Raw genomic sequence first — 24,466 nt, 5'->3', positions numbered from 1 at the left:
TGATTTCTACTATAACTATAGATTGAACACGGAAAAATCTATTGACGAAAATCTTGTTGAGGTTAAAAATTCGTCTTATTTTTCATAGCTCAATGTAACAATATAGGGGAATTTACGTATTCTCGGCAACCTAAGCAGCTACCTTCTTTCTATAGCCTTTTTCTCTAAGGAACGCACACATATGCAGTATTGGTTTGTTTACAATCTTTTGCTGCCAGCTGCTCTAACAATTTCAGTCGAAAGAATTGTCAAAAACTGTTTTGAAACGCTTTTACAAAGCTCCAATCTTCTCTAGTGAGAGCGAGTATTGTCGGCAACCAGTTTTTCTTCGGCAACCGTTCCATTTGAACTGCATGTAAATCTGCTGTTCTATTATCGGCAACTCGAAATCAGCTACAATTTGTAGTGCGTGTCTTTCATTTCAAGAAAACATTGCTAGATTGCTTTTTCTCAGTGGTAAAAATATAGTCAAATTGAAGCTGAAAGCATAAAGAATCGTTTGCATGCATTCAGCGAAGTGTTTTCGTAAGAAAATCCAGTGAAAATAGTGTTTCAATTTGGGTTGCCGAAAATAGTCTGGCATGCCGAAGCCGTCATTTCCCCTACATAAGTAAGCATTATGGTTATTGTAAGACCATTGTTTCAGTCTTCCTTCATCATTTTTTTCACTTACCCATCATTTTTTGCACGGGCCTGCCAATTTCCATTTCCGCTTGAAATCTTTCAGATCGATTGCATTTCCAACCTTTTTCTTCAGTATGTGCTTCACAATTGACAAGTATTCCTCAATTGGCCTTAGTTCCGGATTATTAGCTGGATTAATCTCCTTGGATTTGAGCAGTGTCCCAAGTCCACCCAGAATCGGCAATCCACCTCATGCTGCTCCAAAAAAGACAGTAGTCGCTTTCGTTGGCACTCCTCCTGGTAAATTTGCTGGTTTATGGTCAGATTGCTTGCCAGAAAAGGAACTTTTTGGGTAATTTCGACTTCTTTTTGATTTTATATTCTTCCGGGGCACTCTTCCGATCAACCGAGGTATAAAATGACTGGCCAGGAATTTGATCAAAAACTGCCAGGAACGGATAGACCGTGATTTTCGTTCCGAACTTGCAGGATCGAATCGCGACGTACTTGCTCTAGTGAAGCCATGATGTATCAAATGAACTTATCCTAACAACCAATGCCTACTGTGATTCTAAAGGGTGATACGGTCAAAATTTGGTCAATATCAACTTGACGTATTTCTTTCAATTTTGCATTTAAAAAACCTGAACACCCCTCATTTTGAAGGTGTGTGTGTGTAGAATGTTGCTCCTATTTTGATTTTGGAATTCACTCTTCAGTTGTCAAAATGCCGTCCAAGCAAGAAGAGCAGCGTATCAAAATTTTGCTCGCGCATCGCGAAAATCCGAGCTACTCGCACGCAAAGTTGGCAAAATCGCTAAAAGTTGCCAAATCAACCGTTACAAATGTAATTAAAGTGTTTGGGGAACGTTTGTCGACAGCCAGGAAGTCTGGATCGGGGGGAAATCGAAAACCGGAAGCCGCTGAGACGACAAAGAGAGTTGCCGGTAGTTTCAAGCGAAACCCTAACCTCTCTCTCCGAGATGCCGCAAATAAGCTGGGTGTATCGTCTACAACCGTGCATCGAGCCAAAAAACGAGCCGGACTATCGACTTACAAGAAGGTAGTGACTCCAAATCGCGATGATAAACAAAATACGACGGCCAAAGCGCGATCCCGGAGGCTGTACACGACGATGCTGACGAAGTTTGACTGCGTGGTAATGGACGACGAAACCTACGTCAAAGCCGACTACAAGCAGCTTCCGGGACAGGAGTTTTATACGGCAAAAGGAAGGGGAAAGGTAGCAGATGTTTTCAAGCACATGAAACTGTCAAAGTTCGCAAAGAAATATCTGGTTTGGCTAGCCATCTGTACCTGTGGCTTGAAAAGCAGCATTTTCATAGCTTCCGGGACTGTCAACCAAGAAATTTACGTGAAAGAGTGTTTGAATAAACGTCTGCTGCCTTTCCTGAAGAAACACGGTTGTTCCGTACTGTTTTGGCCGGATTTGGCATCTTGCCATTACGGTAAAAAGGCCATGGAGTGGTACGCCGCCAACAACGTGCAGGTGGTTCCCAAGGACAAGAACCCTCCCAACACGCCAGAGCTCCGCCCAATTGAGAAATACTGGGCTATTGTCAAGCGGAACCTAAAGAAGACCAAAAAAACTGCTACGGGCGAGCAGCAGTTCAAGGCAAACTGGCTTTCTGCGGCGAAGAAGGTGGACAAGGTGGCTGTACAAAATCTGATGGCAGGGGTCAAGCGTAAGGCCCGGCAATTCGGATTTGGAAAAGCGGAAGCCTAACTGAATATTTTTCCTGAATTTTATACTAATTGAACTTGAAAAAGAAATTTAATTTGATTTTTTAAATAAATGATTTCACCGATTTACACGCGTTTTCCCTTGACCAAATTTTGACCGTATCACCCTTTATACACTCTTAGCTTGGATTCAGAGATGTTTTGAAAAGTTTAATTCAAAACATGCCCTCCGCACACCAATCTTAGGTCATCTTTTTTGTCAGTGTGCCGCAAGTATGCCGATTGTGCCGGTCATAGAGCAAGCTACGATTGTTTGTAATACACCCATCCCGGCAACCCGGTATTTCTGACACCTTGAATGTTTTGGTTTGAAATCGCAAGGATAAATCGGATTGAGCATGACGCGGGAAGTGGCGGGTGTGCGAAATTTCGGTGTTTTGTGATCCATAGGGTAATAAAAGTCCTGTGTTTTAGTGTTTTATAATGCCCTCAAAAGCAGACCAGAAACCTAGCCTTTAAGCCGGAAAGAGTTGGAACCGGTGGGAAGTATTGTTGGAGACCTACTATAGAGGGTGATGAATAGACTTCTTTAGTTTGTTTTGTGTGAATTTCAACATTATTTGAATTAAGGGTACTAATGAGGTCTGATTAACTGCCTCTTTCCTTTGAGCCCACTCTGGAACCCATATTTCGTATTTAGATCTATAAGTGAACTGCTGGTCTGAATTCCTCTGGTATATTCAATTAGAAGATGTTTCTGAACATTCAGTGACAGTTGTCCAGCAGTGCTCCCATTTTATTTACAACAATCTAATGCCTATGAGATTGTGCCGAAGGTATGCTGAAAATGTGCCGATGGACAGGCATGGCAAATCATTTACATTCATTTCGTGCATTCATTTACATTCATTTGCCTCTAACTTTTTTCATCAACAGAATTCCATGAAATGGTGCATGCAGATTTTGTAGGTTTTGATATTAGCTACAACTTTTGTCGACAACTCAAATCTGTACCTCTTATGCATGATGAACTGGGGCGAACAGAACTTACCTATGTTTTTCAGTGAATGTAAATTACATTCACTGAAAAATAGTAACAAGTTCTGCCCGCTCTAGTTCGTCATGCATAAGATGTACAGATTTGAGTTGTCGGCAAAAGTTGTAGTTAATATCAAAACCTACAAAAGTTTCATACTTCATGTAACGGAATTCTGTATATGGAAAAAGTTAGAGGCAAATGAATGTATATGAATGCACGAAATTAATGTAAATGATTTGCCATGCCTGCCGATGGATGTACACAAGTTGTGCCGCATATAATTTCGGCACAATGTGCTGAGTGACTTACCCCTTGCCTTATGGGGTATTTACATCTGTGCGGATTTACTCGCGCTAGTGTATTCGCCAACTAACACGAATTTCAAGTTGCTCCTAAAATTTCATGCTGATAGACGCAGATGCCCTGTTTACATTATGCTTGTGAGCTTTTTTGCTGGCAGCTAGCTCATTAGCGCTAGTCAAATAGGATAAGTGTAAACACCACATTAATGGAAGCATTTTTAATGTGCCGGATTTTTTCTTGTTGAGCCTTTAGGACTAAAACTAAGTTGAACAGCCAGAGAAAAGGCCTGTGAAGTAAGAGCCACTGATTTGTAAGTGGTAACATATGAATCTAAACCTACACTGCTAAACTAACCCTAACTTAAATTTCTCGTTTGAAGCGATACAGACTTTTTATTTGGCCGTATCAACAGTGGTGTTATTTTTCGTGAAATTGACAAATTGACGTTTAAAGCGTTGTTTACAAAAGCAAATACGTCCCTTTGAAAAAGTAACCGTGACATATCTAAGTTTTTCGTATCATGTAATTTAAGTTGAGCCCTTTCATATGGAAACTTGAAAACTTATGAGTATTTGTCCCATGCTGTGCAATTAGCATTCAAAAAGAGCGCATTTTAAAGAGATAATTAATCAATAGGCGTTTAAGAGATCCGCATTATTTGGCATAAATGTGTTTTGTAAAAAAATCTAAATTTTTTGTAGACGTCTTCACGGGAAATTTAAAACAAATGATTGAGAGCTGAACATCACACATTTTTCAGGGATAGGGTTAACTACCCCATTTCCGGCCTATTAAGCACAACCCGCACTTAGTCTTTCTTAATTTAGCGCAGTTTAGCACCAAACGGAATGCTATTACTAAGATGGCTTCCAAATTTATTTACCTTTCCGTACGTACCGTAATATTTGATAAAGATAAACTAATCGTTGAGATATTGTATAAAGTCTAACACTGCTTCTTGAAGCCAAACTCGGCCTAAGGATTCTAAACTCGGCCTAACGCATTGAAACGTCAATGAATTCACTTCGGCCTATCGGATGAAGATAAAAATTGATTCAGTCGGAGCGCTTCATTTGTTTCTGGGAATTATGGGTGCAAACCTTCATATCACGCGTTCTCGTTGACCTCGTTCGGTAGTTTATTAACTAAAGTATCGTATCAAATGCATAATTGACTTGTTAATTCTGAAATCATGGATTTATTTGAAGTGTTCTGCTTGATAGACCCAAAATGGGCGATTAGGCCGAAGTAGTTCTCTACCCTACCACAGCAAACATTGAATGTTTAATAAGAGCTTAATTAGACAAACATTTGCTTCTTCAGTTTAAAAAGTGCTTATTCAGATTTTGATCAGCTTGAATTGTTTGTTAGGAACAGACTTGCTTCCACTCACTTGCTTCAAAAACACGATTTTCTGAATTTTGAAATCATTAGATGTTATAATAATATTTTGTAGATGAGATACAAGAAGAGGTTGAAATGCAAGTGACACATGAAACCTGTCAATTTTGCTTTCAGATAGTCACAATCAGCGGTTTTACGACTCGCGAGCGCTCACTCTGAGTGAACGCTCTCGAATCATAAAATCGCTTATTGTAACACTATGGTAGCGAAATTGACAGGTTTTATGAGTCAAACACTTTCCTTTCATGCTGTTCTTGTATCTAACAAGTACAAAATATCATTATAACATCGAATGATTTCAAAATTCAGAAAATCATTTTTTTATAGCAAGTGATTGGAAGCAACCCTGGTTAGGAACTTACATCAATTCTGAAAAATGAATAAAAAATGAGAACGTTAATAGATAAAACAAATGTTATTCACACAAAGTTGCTTCAAATTACCTCAGCTACAAATTTGCTCAACAAAAAATGTATATTTTTTCAAAAATAAAGCAGTTAGTTTTTGCACATTACATACCTTGAGGGCCACCCTAATGCTAACTACCACCTAAAGAAGATACTTTTTAAGCACAGAAACTTCACCAAAGACAGCATATCAAAAACTCTAGAACTACTGTTCCGGCAAAATTCCCATTCTGGACCACTGCGCACTGTCATCAACAATTTATGTTATTTTAGAATCATTGAGTGTTGTCGTGTTGAGTATCTCGGAGGGCATCACCATCAAGGATCCTGTTTGAGTTTAATGTATTAGTTTCGAAAAGCTGGTCCAGAAGAGGTTTTCGGATACATTTGCTCTACCGAACCGATTAGCTAACCAATATTCAAACAAACACAGAAAACACTCCAGAATGCATACCGACTGACAGTGGGGTAGTGAACAGCGGAAGAGTGGCCAAAACCTCAAGAGCCATGGATATGCATTCGACAGATTTGCAGTCTTGCACAAAGTTGCTCAGTTTATCAAGGACCAACTTCCGGTCTTTTCTAATTAGTTCGGTGGCGATCGAATCTAGCTTTTAAGCGGAGTGTCCTTGGTTTCTTGGGCAAAGTTGTACATTTTATAGTTCTGAGAACTGGTGTCGCAGACATCAAAGACCTGTGACTCACTTGACGCCACTCAAGACTCACCTTGTAGAACGCTCCGTTCAAGCTTACTCTTTATAAATTCTGCATCTGCAGGATGCATACCCACGGGGTAAGCGGTTTTAACCACGCTACCGGGATCGTTGCCCCATAGTGCAACCCAAACATTCACCGGCTTTCGTTCGTCGGTGGCTGTTAATGAACGTGAAAATTCAAGGTCGCTTACAAACATGGAGCGCGTGCAGAGCGCGGGGACCTACCTCCATCTCTATATAAAAAAAGAAAGAACACATATGCTAGGCACTCACTACCGGTAACAAATGCTGACATTAAACATCAAGATGAAAACACTCCTGAACAAGAAACTGCCTACTTATCTTTGTAATTATGAGTGTAATGGATGGGTATTGAAATGTTGGTCTTGTAGATAGGTATTAAGTCGGAGAGCTACAACGTGAGTCAGTCGTTGAATTTTCCAGTGGAGAATAAAGTATCAACAAAAACAAACATTATGCCATAAACAGATCGTTAGTACACCGGCAAACCACCAGCTGAAGTGCTAGTTTAAGGCTAACGTCGTCTGCAAATGCAACACATTAACCCAGGTACCTACATACCTGGCATAAGATGACCGTGGCCGTAGCCTTTAGTCAAAAATGCTCTAGGCGAAATCTCGTATCGTTCGTCGTAAAACAAACTGAGACAAAGAGAGGCAAACGTGCAAATGTGGTGGTGGTGGGTACACTAATTCGACCACAAGTGCGCGATGTGCTTTCCATTTCGCACATTCTTGTTTCCTGCTGACGATTTGATCGAGCAGTTGGCAGTAATTGACCTAGGCCTTGCGGGTGCTCCTCTTCCATCGACCATGGCAGCCCGCCAGTACGAGTTGGTGCATTCGAAAATTACGTTGCTGGGCGCGGGCAGTCGTAGTTCTGTGTGTTGTGTAATTGCAGTGCCAAAGTCGACAGTCAGTGCAGTTCTGCTGGATGACGCAAGTGATTAAAGGTGAAATTGTCATCCGATGCATTTCGGGAGTTTTGGTGAGTTTTTTTTTTTTCAAATACACGCTTTAAGTGACGTTCGTGGTTGGGAAAGAATAAAGGAGTCAGGATGACACTGTGTGAATCTATTTTCTGCTTCTGTGCTAGTTGTCCTTGGGCTGAATTTGAGCTGATCAAATTACATCAAAAACAACATTCAAAATGTTAATTCTAATCTATAATACTCAACGCCTTTGTGGAAAACTCGATAAAAACATAAATGCAGCAGACTTACTTCATCAGGAATCCGGTTTCGTCTTATCAAATGCATGTAAACTGTTCCTGCAGCAGATCTCCAAACATGCCACTGATGATCACTGACCACCAACCGCCCTCGAGTGCATCGAGTGGACATGCCGATGAATCTATTAAGATTGCTACCAAGTGGAGATTTCGGTTTCTTTATCCAACGGCGACCAACATCGGTGTCGTTACGGCTCAAGTTGCATGGGCACCGAACCTGTCTACTCGTGATTCGCCCGTACCTGGTCTGTCGGTTGCACACGCTAATGGAACCCCGAATGGGTCGCGTCGGCAAGGGCTCATCACATCGGTCACGGTGCAACCTAGTCTGGGTGCTAATTACTGGCCCGCACGAGGCTTCAGTTCCGACTGACCGATCGACCGAAGACAATGTGTCCGGTGTATTTTCTGGTGCTAGATCAGCAGTTTTCTGATGGTGCGATTGCTTTCTGAGGTCACCTTGCGAAACTGGTTAAGGTTGATTGGAAACATTTTTATGAAAGTTTAATAAATATTGTAACAAGGAATTTTGCAGCTTCAAGCGTAAAAATTAAGTTACATTTACCAAACACAATGTGCTTCGTTCAGCAGAAATCGTTTCCAGTTTGGAATCTATTGCTAGCGGCTAAACGACTTTTTTTTGTTCGTTGGATATGGAAACACATTTGTCGTAGCCAACAAAAATGGCGTTTTTCCACGTTGATTATACGACCCGTGACGCATTATGTGAAGCAGCGATTCTATTCCACTGCCATGGTCACTGCGGAAGTGAATGTCACGATGTCAATTACTAAAGATTTATAGATATAACAAGAGCATAAAAATAGTTCCGTGGCTTGCGGGTTTCATCAACTTGGAAATTAATTCCTCGAACTGGGATATATGTAGGAGTATATAGTAGCATGAATGAAGCATGAGTATATCATGAAGCTGAAGCGTGCTTGCCTGACTTGGTAATCCCCCGTTGATGTGAAAACTACCGGTTTTCAATACTTGGCCTCGAGGAAGATTGACTGTGTTAGACATTTATTGACCCCAAATAGATGTCGTTACGCTTATTTCAAGTGGCCAATAATAGAACAGCTGGTTATCACGCAGTTCAAACGAACTGCCGAAGAAAAAGAGGCTGCCGACAATAGTCACACCCACCTGATAAGTTTGGAATGTTGTATAAACGTGCTCAAAACGTTTTGGACAATTCTGTCGATTGGAATGGATAGCGAAGCAAGCAGCAGATAAATGTAAACAAACAAACACGTCATTTGTGTGCGTGATGCTGAGAAAATGCTAATAGAAGTGCGGACGCTGCTGATGATAGTTGATGTTCGTCAATTTTGGTCAATTTTAAAGTTACCATTGTGTCCTATTCGGAAAAGTTAGCATTTTTTATGGCGTTCTTATCGCCGTGTCTTCACACTTCAGTTGCTGCTTAGATCCTACACCTGTCTGTGATACTCTTAAACAGTTGTGGATCAAAATTAAAACTCCCACTGGATACGCTAGCATCGGGGTGATCTACTTTCCCACCAGATTGGAGAGCAACTCAATTGGCGCAATTCTTTCGAATCTTGAAGTTTCGGATATCGCAATTCAGTTTAGAGACTACAATCAATCCAATCTGATTTGGTTTGATTCACTGAATGATCCACCGGTCATAGATGTTCAGCAATCGTATCTCCCTGCACCTAGTTCAATTTTGTTGGATGGGTTCAATCTGCATGGTTTAACGCAAATCAATCCAGTTCCTAATCAAAATGGTCGTATTCTTGACTTTGTGTTAGCTAATGAAAAAGTCGTACGTGAAAGTGCTGTTTCGAATGCTGTGGAACCATTAACCAACCTCGATCGGGATCATCCTGCTCTTGAGGTCACCGTTCAGCTACTGCTGCCTAGAATATTGGAGGATATCGTTGATCTGCAAAGCTTGGTCTTTCACCGTACTGATTACACAGCATTGTGTGAGGCAATCCGTGGGATCGACTCTCGAGATGGCTGCCTGTGTCAACGATGCAGTGGTTTATTTCAACGGAAAGGTGAATCATCATCAGCAGTGTTCCTCTTCGTCGACCTGCTCCAAAGCCGCCGTGGTCCAATTCACGTTTACGTCAGCTGAAACAAATAAGATCACATGCGCGAGCGATTTCTTTACAAACGATACGTCATTCGGACGCAGAACAGGCTTCGTAGGAACCCGAAGCGGTTTTGGTCTTTCGTTAATTCCAAAAGAAAAGAAAATAGATTGGATGTGGAGATGCGTCTCAAAGACAGGTGTACTAGTACGCTACAAGAAAAAAGCAAATCGGACTCGCAAATAGTTGCTGCTCTCGATGGTACTCCAAGGGATGCAATTGAATTCAGTACCTTCGAAATCTCAACGCATCATGTTGAAGCAGCCCTAGACAAATTGTAATCATCATATTCTGTTGGTGCGGCTGCTTCCTCTCCTGAAGGCCCACAACGTCCCAACAATCTACTGGCCGGATTTGGCCTCATGCCGCTACTCCAAGGACGTGCTGAAGTGGCATGCGGACAATAAGGTCAATTTCGTGCCGAAAATGTTCAACCCTCCCCACTCCGGAGCTCCGCCCCATCGAGAAGTACTGGGCGATTATGAAGCAGCACCTTCTTAAACGACCTAAGGTAGTGAAGACAGTCGAGGAACTGAAGAAAGTATGGGTTTACATGTACGAGCTCGACGAACAATACTCAAGGGCTATAACGATTCAAGGGACCCAAAAATACCACTCATTTATTCCTATTTCTTAAGACAAATACTAGTCAGACACTTTTCAAACTGTAATAATGAAAAGAAAATTGTTGATATTACTAAAAATTAAAGTATGGATTTCTATTACAACTATATCAATCTAACAATGTAAAAATAAATTGAATCATTCTCGAAAAATCGCAATTACAAGTTCTTTGCATATGCTAACGAGCGAAATATGTATTTGCAAGAAAATAAATTGTTTTAAAACATACACATTCCAGATAATTTAGATCATATCCATGAGCCACCAAGAGCATTTTCATTGTAAAAATTTCTGATGTTTCGGAAAAAAAAATTCGAACTGGAGAGCGAAATACATTTAAAAATGACCAAAAACTACCAACATTTTTAAACATATCTACTTCCGAACCACTACATTTTTAAAACGGTGCGACGTAGCAAAATTTTACTTAGGTCAAACCAGTAATTTTACCAACTAGAGTTTTTAAAAAATCAGAACGATTTTGTCGATCATTTCTCTATCTTGACCTATAGTGCAATAGATGGCATTTTTGTCCACTAAAACATACACTAAAATACAACAAATTCATTTATGAGATAAATTGGTTTTAAGACTTAAATTGAAGTTAAAAAAAAATTGTGTAAATTTTTCAGGAGTGCATTTTTTTTTTTTCAAATAGTCTCATCTATTACCTGCAATATTGCTGAAAACACCAAACCGATCGGACAAACAGTTTTCGAGTAAAAAATTTCTGGAGATAAGCTTGATATTTTTCTATATGCCCATTTCAAAAATAAGGCTGGATTCAAAATGGTGATATGAAGATGCAAAATGGCATTGTCGGTCAAAAGGAACGTTTCCGCAAATTTTCAACTAAATTAAGAAAAACCAAAACAAACCGATTTGCGAATTCGTAGGGGATTGCTCAATACATTTGAGAAAACAAACTCTGTTCGAAGATTAAGATAACATAAAAAATACAAAATTATTTAAAAAAAAAACCTCTCCATCGAACACATTACAGAATCTGTTTCTTGGGTCAAACATTGCAATTATGCATACCTTCATGTAAATATGTAAATGGATCTTTAATTTCCCTGTAGGTGTAAACAAATTTAGAACATGCAAGCTGAATTTCCAATAAATCCTGTGAACATCGCTAAGGCAATCTTAAGATAATTCAGTTATAACTTTACTTATCAAGATTTCGATTTCCAGGTCCCATAATCGAGACATAACAAGTCATGATTCTAAGACTTCGACAAATTGGGACAAAACCTTGCTTGTGGGTTATTAGACCTCAACCATGCAAAATGCCAGATTCAGCCAACCATATTTGAAATCATAACCTTCTCACCTCGAAAACTGCCCATAGATGCGGTCGAAGAACTCTCTATCAATATCCTACGAATCAACAAACCCAACTCATCACTTCCATCGCCTCCGGGTAAATGTACACTGCATGTCACTTTGCCACTTAATGGTGTGTATGATCATATTTGACCCAAGGAACAGCTACAACACAACAGAAGTGCCTACCGTCGAGCGATCGGTGGCAGCAGATGGTTGGTAGCAAATGCATAAACGGTCACGACTCTCCTCTAAGATCGCTGCGGTTGCGGTGGTGGTGGTGCGCGGAAAGCTCAGGTACGACGGATTCAATGTCATCTCGTGCCTCTACCGACCGGGCGGCCGGCGGCGGCGACGTGCAGATCATTAGATCATGAGAATGCCGTTCAAAGCGCAGCTTAGGATAAACATTGTGCAGATATCGGTACCGTGCGCACTTTATTAGTTGCCAGAAGGGTCGCTGCACGGTTACAACTCGGTAATTAGGGTTGATTGATTTGACGATTACCACGCACTGGAGCGCAACGGCCGACCGTGTTAAAACCATTCATAAGAGCTAATGCATGCATGAATTCCATCAAGATGTTTTGCATACACTAACTAAAAGCTCGATCGGAACCGGTTATGCAGCAAGACTCGTAACTGATTGGGTTGGCCACTTTGGAACAACGACGCGGTGCTGCGGTGCTGCGGTGTAGTATTGGAGCATTTGATTATGCACACACACGGTTTTTGCAAATGTCAACAAAACTTCAAGGTTTTATATGGCATGCATCTGGGTATGCGCAAACCGGTAGCTCACATACAGGATGGGTTCATTATGCAATTGTAAATGTGAAGTGCGGGTTTTCTGATTGAGTAGTAATGCCACCGGAGACCTTCCTCAGAGGTTTTCAATAGGAACTAAGAATGGTTAGATGGTTGCAAATTAGCGCAAGGCTGGACTACGGTAGCGGCTCTGAGTTTCACGGCTCCACCAGTTACGGCAATAATTCGATTAGAAGCGGTTCTATTAACACCACCATTAAGATATCATCTAAGAGTCATTATTAAGTTTCAGTTTGTGTTGTAGGGTAGGTGTGCAAGCGAGTAGGCTCAAAGGTCCGATCAGATTACAAATGATCGTGATCGTGTAATTGTTTTCAGTTTCTAGAAGGAAACGATGAGCATTAGCGTTTTAAGCGGTGCAAAATCACGATTCCATTCATGTGTGACAGTTGATGAAGAGCGATCTACTGGGTTTGAATAGCAGCAACCTCGGAGCAGCCCAGAACAACTGTAGAATTTGAAGAGCTTGAGCATTTGACTTTGGCACAAGTGGAACGCGAACGACAAACAGCAGGTGCACTTTCCGTTGCAGCGTTCCAGAAGCTGGTTTTTTTGACCAATACAGTTTTAAATGATAGGTGTGGGGCAAATACAATTACTTATTTCGCTAACTTCTCGAAAATAGAAAATTCACCTCAAGCAAAAAATGTACGATTCAAGGTTAACGGACCTGTAAAATCAACCTCGTTCTCTCGTGCTACGACGACCCGAATGCAACACCGTTTACCTGTCCGACAAAGTTCTAAACTGCATGCACTCGAGTTGGTCACTTGATACTTGCTTGCACCCAGCAGAACATAATTGAAAGTTGTTTGCACTCAACATTCTATCCCCCTCTAACTCTACCAGCAGTATACACGCATAGAACCGATCCAAAACCCAGACGAAAACCGCAAAACAAACAGAACCGTTCCGTCGGTGTCGCCCGCCCGGCACTCGCCGTCAGTTTGTGTTGTTTTTGCCTCGTTTCACGCTGACTCAAGCAAAAGGAAATGTTCGTCTCTATCCGAGAGTTGATGCAGAAAAGCATAGCTACATACCAGTTTTAGACATATGAGCTTAATTCGAACGCTTGTAGGTATTCCATTCAATGCCAACCACATGAGCGCGCACGGGTTTAGTGTTATGATAGGCAGGTAGGGTTAAGAACTAATCGCCGTCATACTAATCGCGACCCGCACTTTACCCCTTACATTTGAAAAGAAGTCACAAATCCATCACACAATTCCGTCATACGAATTTCAATTCCGTCCAAACACATTGTGACGTTTCAATAATGTTTTTGTTTTGAAGTTCTTGAGCTAAACAATCGTACCAAACGTTTGATTGATTCGTTCACGTCGAAATCTTTGACATATTGGATGTTCGTTATGACGGAAATGGGCACTTATGCCGAAGTAGTTCTCCACCCTATGAACCTTCTCGAGAGTGCGAAGTGATCGTTCGTCCTATTAGCACAGATATGCTCTGTGAGAGTATTTCCATCATCGACCGCAGCGCAATCCGTAACTGGTATTCCGAAGGACTCCTACACCCTAAAAGAGGCGGGTGACACAGCGCTCATTCGCTCAGAAATTAATCTATCTACATAAATACTTTGCAGCTATCGGAAACCAAACGGGTTCACTTTCAGGAAGTGGCTTTCTACGGCGTCTGTCACATCAATTCTGCATTCGTGCACGATTCTTACTTCCTGAATCATCTTCCTGCTTTTCTAGTTGGATATTCACTAACGGGTTCATCTTCTCTTCTCACCCCCCTCTCGAACAGATAATCAACGAAAGCCTTTAACCAGAATCGAATCGAGTTCTTCCACGTGTGTGATACACGACAGCCTTAGAGTTACCAAATGTCAATTACTCGTAGTTAGCGTAATTATCATAAACCGACTGAGCTAAGACGAGCCTGAATCAGTCTTCGTCTTGCCAGAGAGCGAGAACACTTCCAATTCAAAGGAAACTACCTTACCAGTGACCGCCAGTTACCAGCATAACTCGCCCTCTCCCACTAATTAAGTTTTCACCAGCCAACCAAAACAAAAGCAAAAAAACCAAAATGTCGGCCACGATGAATACCTCCACGACGACCAACTACTGGGACTTCATCTTCACCGATCTGGCCGATCCGCGGACGAACCACTGGCCGTTGATTTCGTCGCCGGTGCCCGGCCTCACCATCATTGCCAGCTACCTGTACTTTGTGCTCAACTTCGGACCGAAGTACATGGCCAACCGGAAGCCGTTCCAGATGCAGAAGACGCTGGTCGTGTACAATTTTATCCAGGTTCTCGTCAGTATTTTCCTGTTCTATGAGGTGAGTTCGTTGTTTGGTAAGATTAATGTATATTAGGGTGATTCATTTTGAAAATAAAAATATGAAATTCTGATAGGCCAACCTCAAAATATGAGCGTGTTCAAAAAATGGTAAAGATTGATGAAGGTTTAGAAGTTGCATCAATAATTTGAATTTTCTATGGAGATTTCGGTGAAATAGTATGGGAAAATGATTGGTTTTCACCTAAATTGCTCTAACTAAATAACTCTGTTGTTGTTGTTATGAAATTGGCATATATTGATTTGTCAATCAACCTCTTTTGTATTTTTTTCGCGATTCTATCTTTCTTGATATGCTGTAAAACCACAGAGAACAGACATTCAAGCTTAAACAATTTTTTAGAAAAATTATGTGTAAGAATTCAAATTAAAATGCGTTAGAAACACTAGCGCCGCCATACGAAATGTTGTGACTCGAGTTATCAGGTATTAATGAGTAAACTGAACTAAAATTTGGGTTGATCTTATTGACCGTGTGAACAAATTAAATGTCAAAGCTGTTCAAAACAAACAAGACAAAACATTATTTTAGAATAAAAAACTAAGCTCTTTTACAGTTTCCTGTAGATCTTTAACCGTTTTTCGTTCCAATTTTAACTGGGCATAAAGGGTGATACGGTCAAAATTTGGTCAAGGGAAAACGCGTGTAAATCGGTGAAATCGTTTATTTAAAAAATCAAATTAAATTTCTTTTTCAAGTTCAATTAGTGTAAAATTTAGGAAAAATATTCAGTTAGGCTTCCGCTTTTCCAAATCCGAATTGCCGGGCCTTACGCTTGACCCCTGCCATCAGATTTTGTACAGCCACCTTGTCCACCTTCTTTGCCGCAGAAAGCCAGTTTGCCTTGAACTGCTGCTCGCCCTTAGCAGTTTTTTTTTTGGTCTTCTTTAGGTTCCGCTTGACAATAGCCCAGTATTTCTCAATTGGGCGGAGCTCTGGCGTGTTGGGAGGGTTCTTGTCCTTGGGAACCACCTGCACGTTGTTGGCGGCGTACCACTCCATGGCCTTTTTACCGTAATGGCAAGATGCCAAATCCGGCCAAAACAGTACGGAACAACCGTGTTTCTTCAGGAAAGGCAGCAGACGTGTATTCAAACACTCTTTCACGTAAATTTCTTGGTTGACAGTCCCGGAAGCTATGAAAATGCTGCTTTTCAAGCCACAGGTACAGATGGCTTGCCAAACCAGATATTTCTTTGCGAACTTTGACAGTTTCATGTGCTTGAAAACATCTGCTACCTTTCCCCTTCCTTTTGCCGTATAAAACTCCTGTCCCGGAAGCTGCTTGTAGTCGGCTTTGACGTAGGTTTCGTCGTCCATTACCACGCAGTCAAACTTCGTCAGCATCGTCGTGTACAGCCTCCGGGATCGCGCTTTGGCCGTCGTATTTTGTTTATCATCGCGATTTGGAGTCATGCCTTCTTGTAAGTCGATAGTCCGGCTCGTTTTTTGGCTCGATGCACGGTTGTAGACGATACACCCAGCTTATTTGCGGCATCTCGGAGAGAGAGGTTAGGGTTTCGCTTGAAACTACCGGCAACTCTCTTTGTCGTCTCAGCGGCTTCCGGTTTTCGATTTCCCCCCGATCCAGACTTCCTGGCTGTCGACAAACGTTCCCCAAACACTTTAATTACATTTGTAACGGTTGATTTGGCAACTTTTAGCGATTTTGGCAACTTTGCGTGCGAGTAGCTCGGATTTTCGCGATGCGCGAGCAAAATTTTGATACGCTGCTCTTCTTGCTTGGACGGCATTTTGACAACTGAAGAGTGAATTCCAAAATCAAAATAGGAGCTACATTCTACACACACACACCTTCAAAATGAGGGGTGTTCAGGTTTTTTAAATGCAAAATTGAAAGAAATACGTCAAGTTGATATTGACCAAATTTTGACCGTATCACCCTTTAGTAGTCAGGAGCAAAGCTGACTTTTCATGATTCACTGGCGGCGTATCTTCAAATGATTTAGTGAGGGTATGAACTCCGAATTAGCCCTCATTTAAATTCAGAAAAAATGTGATAAGATATGAACTCTGCATCCGTTCTTCCAGGAATTCGAAAAGCCTCCTGGGGAAGTGGTCGGAACATAAATTTTCATTGTAAGCGCTTGGACTCCACGTGAGAACAAAATCTCCTGTAGTTCGGGCAATTCAGCATCCTTATAGCGAATTCGTTTATTATTCAGTTCCAACCGGGATCGGGCATCAATATTGGGTCTGCTTGCTTTCTGACAAACGTCAGTTTGCTCGTTTGTTTTTAAAACCTAGTTCAGGTTGAGGTTCACACTGACAAATAGTTCGGTTTCGCGCTGGGTTGGAACTGGAAAATTGTGAAAAGATTTTCGCTTGGTAACACCTTGTTTAATTGCGTACCAATAAAACTCGCGCTTGTGGCCCATGTTTTGATCGGTTTTAAACAAACAATGTTTTGCTCACAACAATGTTGACATTTATGTTAAGATGAAGTCTGCCGGTCATCGACGTCGATGGGCAGCAGCACTAGTGCCACCACGATATTGCTAGTTTCAAATGTCTATTCAAAATAGCAGTTAAATGTCTTACACACTTTTTGAATTTGACTTGGATGTCTGTTCTCTGTGGTAAAACTGATCGAAGGCTTTTTGTGACACTGGACAAAAGATTTTTTGTCATTGCCATAGCAACAAAATACTGATTTTTAAGTAGTACCAAAGTAAGAGCGATATAAGTGATATTTTTAAATTCATCCACCATTCAAATCATTGAGACGGCCTCTAAACCTGCATCAATCTTTAGGAATTTTAGCATAGGTTCATTTTTTGGGATTATGAATTGAACTAGATCTATCAGAAATTCGTCTCTTTTTTTTTCAAAATAAAGCATCCTAAGGGAAGATCCATTAATTATGTCACGCAAATTTGGCCCATTTTCAAAACCCCTCCCCCCTTAGTCACATTTTTTTATGGACCATCAATTTTTTTTTGTATGGCTCGTCACATCCATCCCCCCTAAAAGTGTGACATAATTAATAGACGATCCAGCAAAAAATACCATTCCATTAAAATAAACAAGCTTGCAAATGCTCATTACAGCTAAAATGATATATTTCGGATTTATGAAGCAATGAAATATTTTCATGATAATTCTTATTTACAAGATGCAAGAAGAGAAGGTAACGTGTGTCTATGACACATAAAACCTGTCAATTTAGCTTTCAAAAGGTCACAATAGGGATTAGCTGTAACGATGAGCAACGCGATGAGCGAGCAATCAGCGATCATAAAATCGCTAGTTGTGACCTTGTGAAAGCAAAATTGTCAAATTTTCTATGTCATACACGAACTTTACGACCTTTTGTTGTTTCTTACAAATCAAAATTATCATTATGAATCATAGTTTCATAATTACGAAAAGTTGCATTTTAGCTGTAATGAGCAATTGCAAGCCTGATAATAAAAAGTGGCAGCAAGTCCTTCAGAAATGAATACTAAATATACTAATGCATAGACGATACGCCGTATGGCCAATGTGCATATATAAGACTCACCGAATGGACATTTGGCCAAATAGAGGTTTTTCCACACGTCAACCAACAAATTTGAAGCATTTACGATTGAAAAATCAAAAGATAAAGTCAGACAGTACATTTGATTGAATAAACACCGTTTAGTGAGACCGGATGGAATTTAACTTTGAAATCTGTGTGTCGCAGGCAACCGGTGAAAATTTTAATTATAATAGCAATAGTTGCACATGCGTGCAAGTTTCAATAGTGACATTTTGAAAAATGATAAAGTGTTAAATGATTCATAGAAAAAAATCCTATCGATTGGCGTATTAAGAATTAAAATCCATCATCTCTGGATCAAAATCAGACCACTTCCATGCCACGACCGACTTTGATTTTTGAAATTGCACCCCAAATGTTGTCTAAAAATACATGGTATGTTAGATTTAAACATATCTAGATAGAGCTAAGGCCGTAACAGCATTTGTAAACAATGACTTCTCTCGATGATTTCTAGGAATTCAAGGCACATCCGCGCAAACCAACATTTCCGTCGAGTAGGGTAAGTCTTACCCTACCTGATGGTGATGTTGATTTGCGTGGGCGAGCCTTGACTTTCAAGACATCATCGAAAGAACTCATTGTTTACATGTTGTTTACATTGGTTTGAATTTATTTTAACTATGCATTTACTTATGTGCAAGACGAGGTCCAATAGATTTATGCTACATTTAATTTAGTTGGTAAAATGGATTCCTACGTAAAAACGGAGACTGGATACTGGAAAGAAATATCTCCACTTCAATGCAAAATGCTTTCAAATCATGTTCAAGTTTTCGTTTCTAAGTCACAAAAATTGTTACCATTAGAACGGGAGCGTGCATTAGCGGAGAAAATCTTTGCGTTGGCATGAGAGAGAGAATTAGTACTTGTTCCCCTCTCGTTCCGTCGAAAAATCTCGCGCCGCGCGTGAAATATCGCTCAGGACCGAAAACAGCTTTATCTCAACACAGCGATTTACTTACGAAAAAGGATTGTATGACGAGAGGGAGCGGGTGAGTAAATTGAGGTTAGAATTAAATCATGTACCTGACTTCTGACCCAAACTATGCTTCGAGTCGCACTCACACATGCAAAACACAAAATTCTGACATATTGCCACTTTAACATTTGTTTTACAGACAATTGAATTTGAACTTAAACGTCTGTCTGCGGCTCGTGTTTCCTATTCTATCAGACAGGAGATACGTTTGACACCGCCACGGCGAGCCAGACGACGGATGGCTGGCTTGGTAATACCCTGGATGTTATGAGCATGAGCATGAGCATGATTGACCGCCCACGGTTACACAGAGAACCAAAAGACGATGCTTGGGACTAGCAATCATCCTCAATGTGTAAAAACTGGTGATCTCAAACTAGGCAATACCAGCGCCGGCCGCACCCGAACACAGGTCAAGAAAGGAAGGGGTAGGAATGTGTTGACGTGACACTCGCTTTGATGGAAGCCGAGAACACCTCTGCACTTCCACGAGGAATCACTGGGATATTGGGTAATAGGGTTGGGTTTACAGCAGGGTTCGTTTTGGTAAACGATAAGCTGAATTGATGTCGTAACAATCATATAACGCGAAGGAGCTTGGGATTGAACCAACGGTCTTCTGCTCAGTAAGCAAAAACGTTTTCCACTAGGCAGACGAGCTCCTTTTTAATCATCGAGTTGCTATTATTACAATGTAGTCATATTATCAAATAAAACGATTGACGAATCTTGAATGTGGATGGGCTTGAGATTAGACTCATGATGTTCTGCTCAGTAAGCAAAACCGGTTGTGCTAAGGCCACCGAGCCCCTCATATCACATTATAGCGTTACTCAAGTTTTTATGACTATTCAGACCCGGCACCGACGACAACGAAAAGTTTTACGAAATACACGATAAACAAGTGATCTAACCATACATTTTTAATATGAAAGGATCTGGGACCGCGTTTTTCTGCTCAGTAAGCAAGCCACTGCAACCGACGATCTTTGAAATCCTTAAACTAAAAGCTATGAAAGAGGCCCTCACTAAGATCCATTTTCACGCGACGTTAAATGTTTCGATTTACTCTAGCGAAGCTATTCAAATGAAATTACGTTCTCGAATTTTAATTGGTATGTAATGAACAACAGAAATACGCGATAATTCATGTTTTCAGCAGATGGTGGTTAATTTTAAATATACTAACGGTACTGCCTACGACTACGACGGCGCCTACGACAACGACAACAGCGAATTTGTAACTTACCATTTGTCTAGGATAAACACCTTTGCCCGGCACCTCCACTGGTTTCATGTCCTCAATCTGTCACTGTTTGCAAAATATCTAATAGCAATTACCTTCCAATACCAATACTTCCTGTATTGCCATGGTCATCTGGGAGGAGGGTCACATCTAGTGCTTTCCCCAGGAACCGTTCACGGCTACCAGCTACTGCCCGTCCAGTCTTGGGCGTATCCAGCGAGACATCCTTCAGATTACTTACAATCTGCGACACTCAATGCAAGTCGCAGGCACACTTACGCTAGTTACCAAAAAATACACCCGTGCAAAGAAACGGATCAAATAAACGTCACTCTCGCGAAAGCACACCCGTCGTCGTCGAACGGCAAAAAAAAAGGAATCGGTAGGCAATTTTGTGATACGAATTTCCAAAATCAACCGGGAATGCACGAATTTCACCACACAGAAGCACTTTTGGTACACTTTCGTTCGAAAACACTTAATTTTTTTTTCAAAAATAGTCAGTTGCTTCCACTCACTTGCTATAAAAAAATGTTTTTCGAAATTATAAAGTCGTAAGAGGTTATTATGATAGTTTGTGCTTGTAAGTTTAAATAAGAGGTTGCAAAGTATGTGTTTGACGCATGAAACCTGTCAATTTCGCTTTCAGAGTGTCACAATCAGCGATTTTATGATTCGTGAGCGTTCACTCAGAGTGAGCGCTCGCGAGTCGCAAAATAGCTAATTGTGACTATCTGAAAGCGAAATTGACAGGTTTCAGGCGTCAAACACATACTTTGCAACCTCTTCTTAAGCACAAACTATCGTAATAACCTCTAACGACTTTATAATTTCGAAATGAAATGAGTTGAGGCTACACAGCAGCGCTCTTGTGTATATTTTCAGGTTAAAGCAGAATGATGTGCAACCAAATGGTACTCGATTATGGCGACTGGGTTTGCGAAGAACGTTTATTTTATGAAAACAGTGATAAAATTATCACTTTTTATTTATACATTGGACCATGCTTGACATTTACTACTTTTTCAATAGTTTCTTGTTTCTAAATTCGGCATTGCTACAGATGCGTAGAAATATTTCTGATCGATTGATGATAAAGTTATTAAAATTGGTTGCTGCTGAGTTATTAACTTTCAAAATCTTTCATAATTTTGTTACATGTTCCATTTTCGGTTTTCACTAGGTGTACCCCTTACAGAAATCACAGACGTAGTCCTACGTCAAAATAATTTTGATGTCACATCAAAATGGATGCACTTCAACCGTGTCAAAAATATGGTGTAATAGTACTTGCCAAAAAGGACAAAATTATCATTACTACAGTGCATGAACTGAAATTACGCTGCTTTTGCTGCATTTGTTTATTTTTGTGGCTATAAAAATAACATGAAACTTTCGACATGATTGAATGTAATATTAAACTTTATTTTATGCTGCGTGTTAGTTAATTGTTAGTTTCCCTTTTACACGATTATAGCCCACGACAACGAGGCAAATGTAGTATAAAGAAATCACCGTTCACACCTCTGATCAAGACAATAGAGCCACCTTATATTAGGGTGGGGCTTATTTTTCAAAATCGTTCGCAAACATGTTCTCACATGTGAAAAATGATTTTTGGAACGAATTAAGTAATTAATCAAAAATTGAGCATTTTTCGATGAAATTTCGAGGTAAAGCAAGAAGCTTAAGCCCAAAATGTCGAACGATGAAGTTTTTTCAAATAAAACATACGTTCAATAAGTAAACACGTGCTGTTGTGAAGGGCGAAAGCTTTATCCATTTTGCTATATCTTTACTTGTTCTCGAGGTATGTGGAATAGCGATGTTCCCGCATATGGACTTACGCTTACATATTGATCTACCGGTGATAATATGATAATCAGAAAGAAGGAGAGAGGAAGAGAAAGAGAGAGAAAAATATAGTTACACACTAACTTGCAAGTTCCCATTCACGTATAAAAAATACCCGAAAAAATACGAATCCAAGCACATAAAGCAACCAACGATACAGACAAAACGATTGCTAAGACTACCACGACAAACTCGCTGTGTAACATAGCTCGATCCGAGTGGTAGAAGGATAATGATATATTGCTTGCCTGCTTTGTTGCAATATACACGTATGAGGACATACACACTATGATTTTGTTTCCGTGTTCGGTAAATTTTACCGAAATTATAACAGTTGAACGTGCGGTAAAACCTTCATTTTTAAAGCTATTGAATTTGAAAATAATATCAGAACATGTTCAACCTTGTGGTCGAATAAAAGTCATTGTAGTGGAAATTTAGTTTCAAAGTAGCTGAAAAGCAATTGAATTGAATTGCAAAAAATTTACCGAAAAGTTCAGCTGTTCAGATTTCGGTAAAAATTACCGACGTTGGCGATAATTTATAAGTGTGTAGATTGATATGAATCGAGAAAAGACATAACAAAAAAAATTCTCATTAACACACGTGTATCATCTTCGACTTTCCTTCGTGATGCAGCTTGCCAACGATTTTCTCGTTTCCTTCTACCGCCCCGAGTGAGTTGCGTCGCACGGGCTGCTTGCCATGAAAAAGAAGGAAGAAGATTACATATATCATTATTGCTTTCCACTTCTGACATAGCGTTATTATTCGGTTCGTTGATCGCTTGTCATTTTGTCATTTGGAGATATTTTTGACTCCTTGCGCTTACATATTGATCGATCGGTGATATATGCAGCGTTTGAAAATATGATAATGAAACAGAATGAGAGAGGAAGAGAAGGAGAGTGAAAACGAGAGAGGAAAATAAAGGTACACACAAATTGAGTAAATTGTTGACCCATTAATGAGTATCTGTTACCCATTATTGGGTAACTTTTACCCCATTAATGAGTAACATAACATCAATATCATCAAATTCTGTCAGGCCACTGGCTCCTGCCATTGCGTAAAATGGACTATGTAATATTCTATCAACGTTCTACAGCTTAAGTGGTTTAAATGGTTCACGGAGTGTGACGTTAAACTTCGTCATACATTTGAACAGCAGGCAAACAAAAGACCCGACAATATCACATTGCCAGTGGTCTAAAAGTGGCAAAACGTGCCTTTTTTAATTTATGCAAAAACACTCTATGGCTTAATAGAGTGTCTTCGGAGAAGTTTGTGCACTTAAAAAGCCTCTTCTTATAAGGTAAGCAATTTTACAATTAATGTACCTATCAGGGAGATAGCAAATTGGTTTCTTGAGCAAAGTTTTAGAAAATATTAAATCAAACATTTTTGCTGATGAAGTCAACCCAACGCTCTTAGCTCTTATGTTTACCGAGCTAAGAGCGTTCATAATATCAATGTTTTGCTAATAACTTTTCAGGCAACAATTTTTTGACTTTAGTATGTTCTACACAAATGTTTTTTTTTTTTTATAAAATACGCCATTTTGCCTTTGGAAGCAAGTTCCTATCTCTAATAGAGACTTAAGATATTCAACGTTTTGACCCAAAACTAGCACTATTTCCAACGTCAACAGTTCGAAGTTGGGCAAAATTCAGCAAACCAGGCTAACTACATTTGAAAGCGTACTTAAAATGCTGCCCAATGCATACCAAATCATTAGTCTTCTTTAGTATTCTCTGCCCATTTGCTTATACACTGAAACAAATCGACTTGTACCGTTTATTGGATCCATCTTATAACATAGCAATGTCAGCAGATTTATTCATTCTATGTGATGATTGATAGATTCCATTGGATTATCACTTAAAAACTATGACTGCGATATGGAATGATTTCTATCGTAATTTCACATACTTAGTACTTGATAATACTTTGCTTCGAACGTGGTTAGCGATAGGTAATAAGTATATGAATATTGTCTGATATATTTCATGGTGAAAAACTGTTGTTATGTCATGGGTGGGAACAGACATCTAGAAACTAATGGAAAATCATATAAGTTTGCACTATGAGAAAATCCAGTAAAATATACCTGTTTTCATGATGAATATTGCTCACTAAAATGTA

The 24,466-nt window shown here is 40.0% G+C and overlaps 1 protein-coding gene across 1 annotated transcript in view; it reads left to right on the top strand.

Moving 5' to 3' along the window:
• LOC135702505 (very long chain fatty acid elongase AAEL008004-like) overlaps window positions 1-24,466 on the top strand; it is a 64,635-nt gene that overhangs the window by 29,167 nt on the left and 11,002 nt on the right. The window contains exon 2 of the mRNA XM_065223579.1: window positions 14,129-14,671. Within this exon, the coding sequence (XP_065079651.1) occupies window positions 14,414-14,671 (258 nt within the window). The 5' untranslated portion in view covers window positions 14,129-14,413. The remainder of the gene's footprint in view (window positions 1-14,128; window positions 14,672-24,466) is intronic.

Source organism: Ochlerotatus camptorhynchus, unplaced genomic scaffold (assembly GCF_037179485.1).
Source record: "Ochlerotatus camptorhynchus isolate MF236.1 unplaced genomic scaffold, CSIRO-AGI_Acam_v1.1 ptg000017l, whole genome shotgun sequence".
In the NCBI taxonomy this organism is placed as follows: Eukaryota; Metazoa; Arthropoda; class Insecta; order Diptera; family Culicidae; genus Ochlerotatus; species Ochlerotatus camptorhynchus.
The sequence above is the reverse complement of the archived record's forward strand: the minus strand, read 5'-3'. Positions and strand labels throughout refer to the sequence as shown.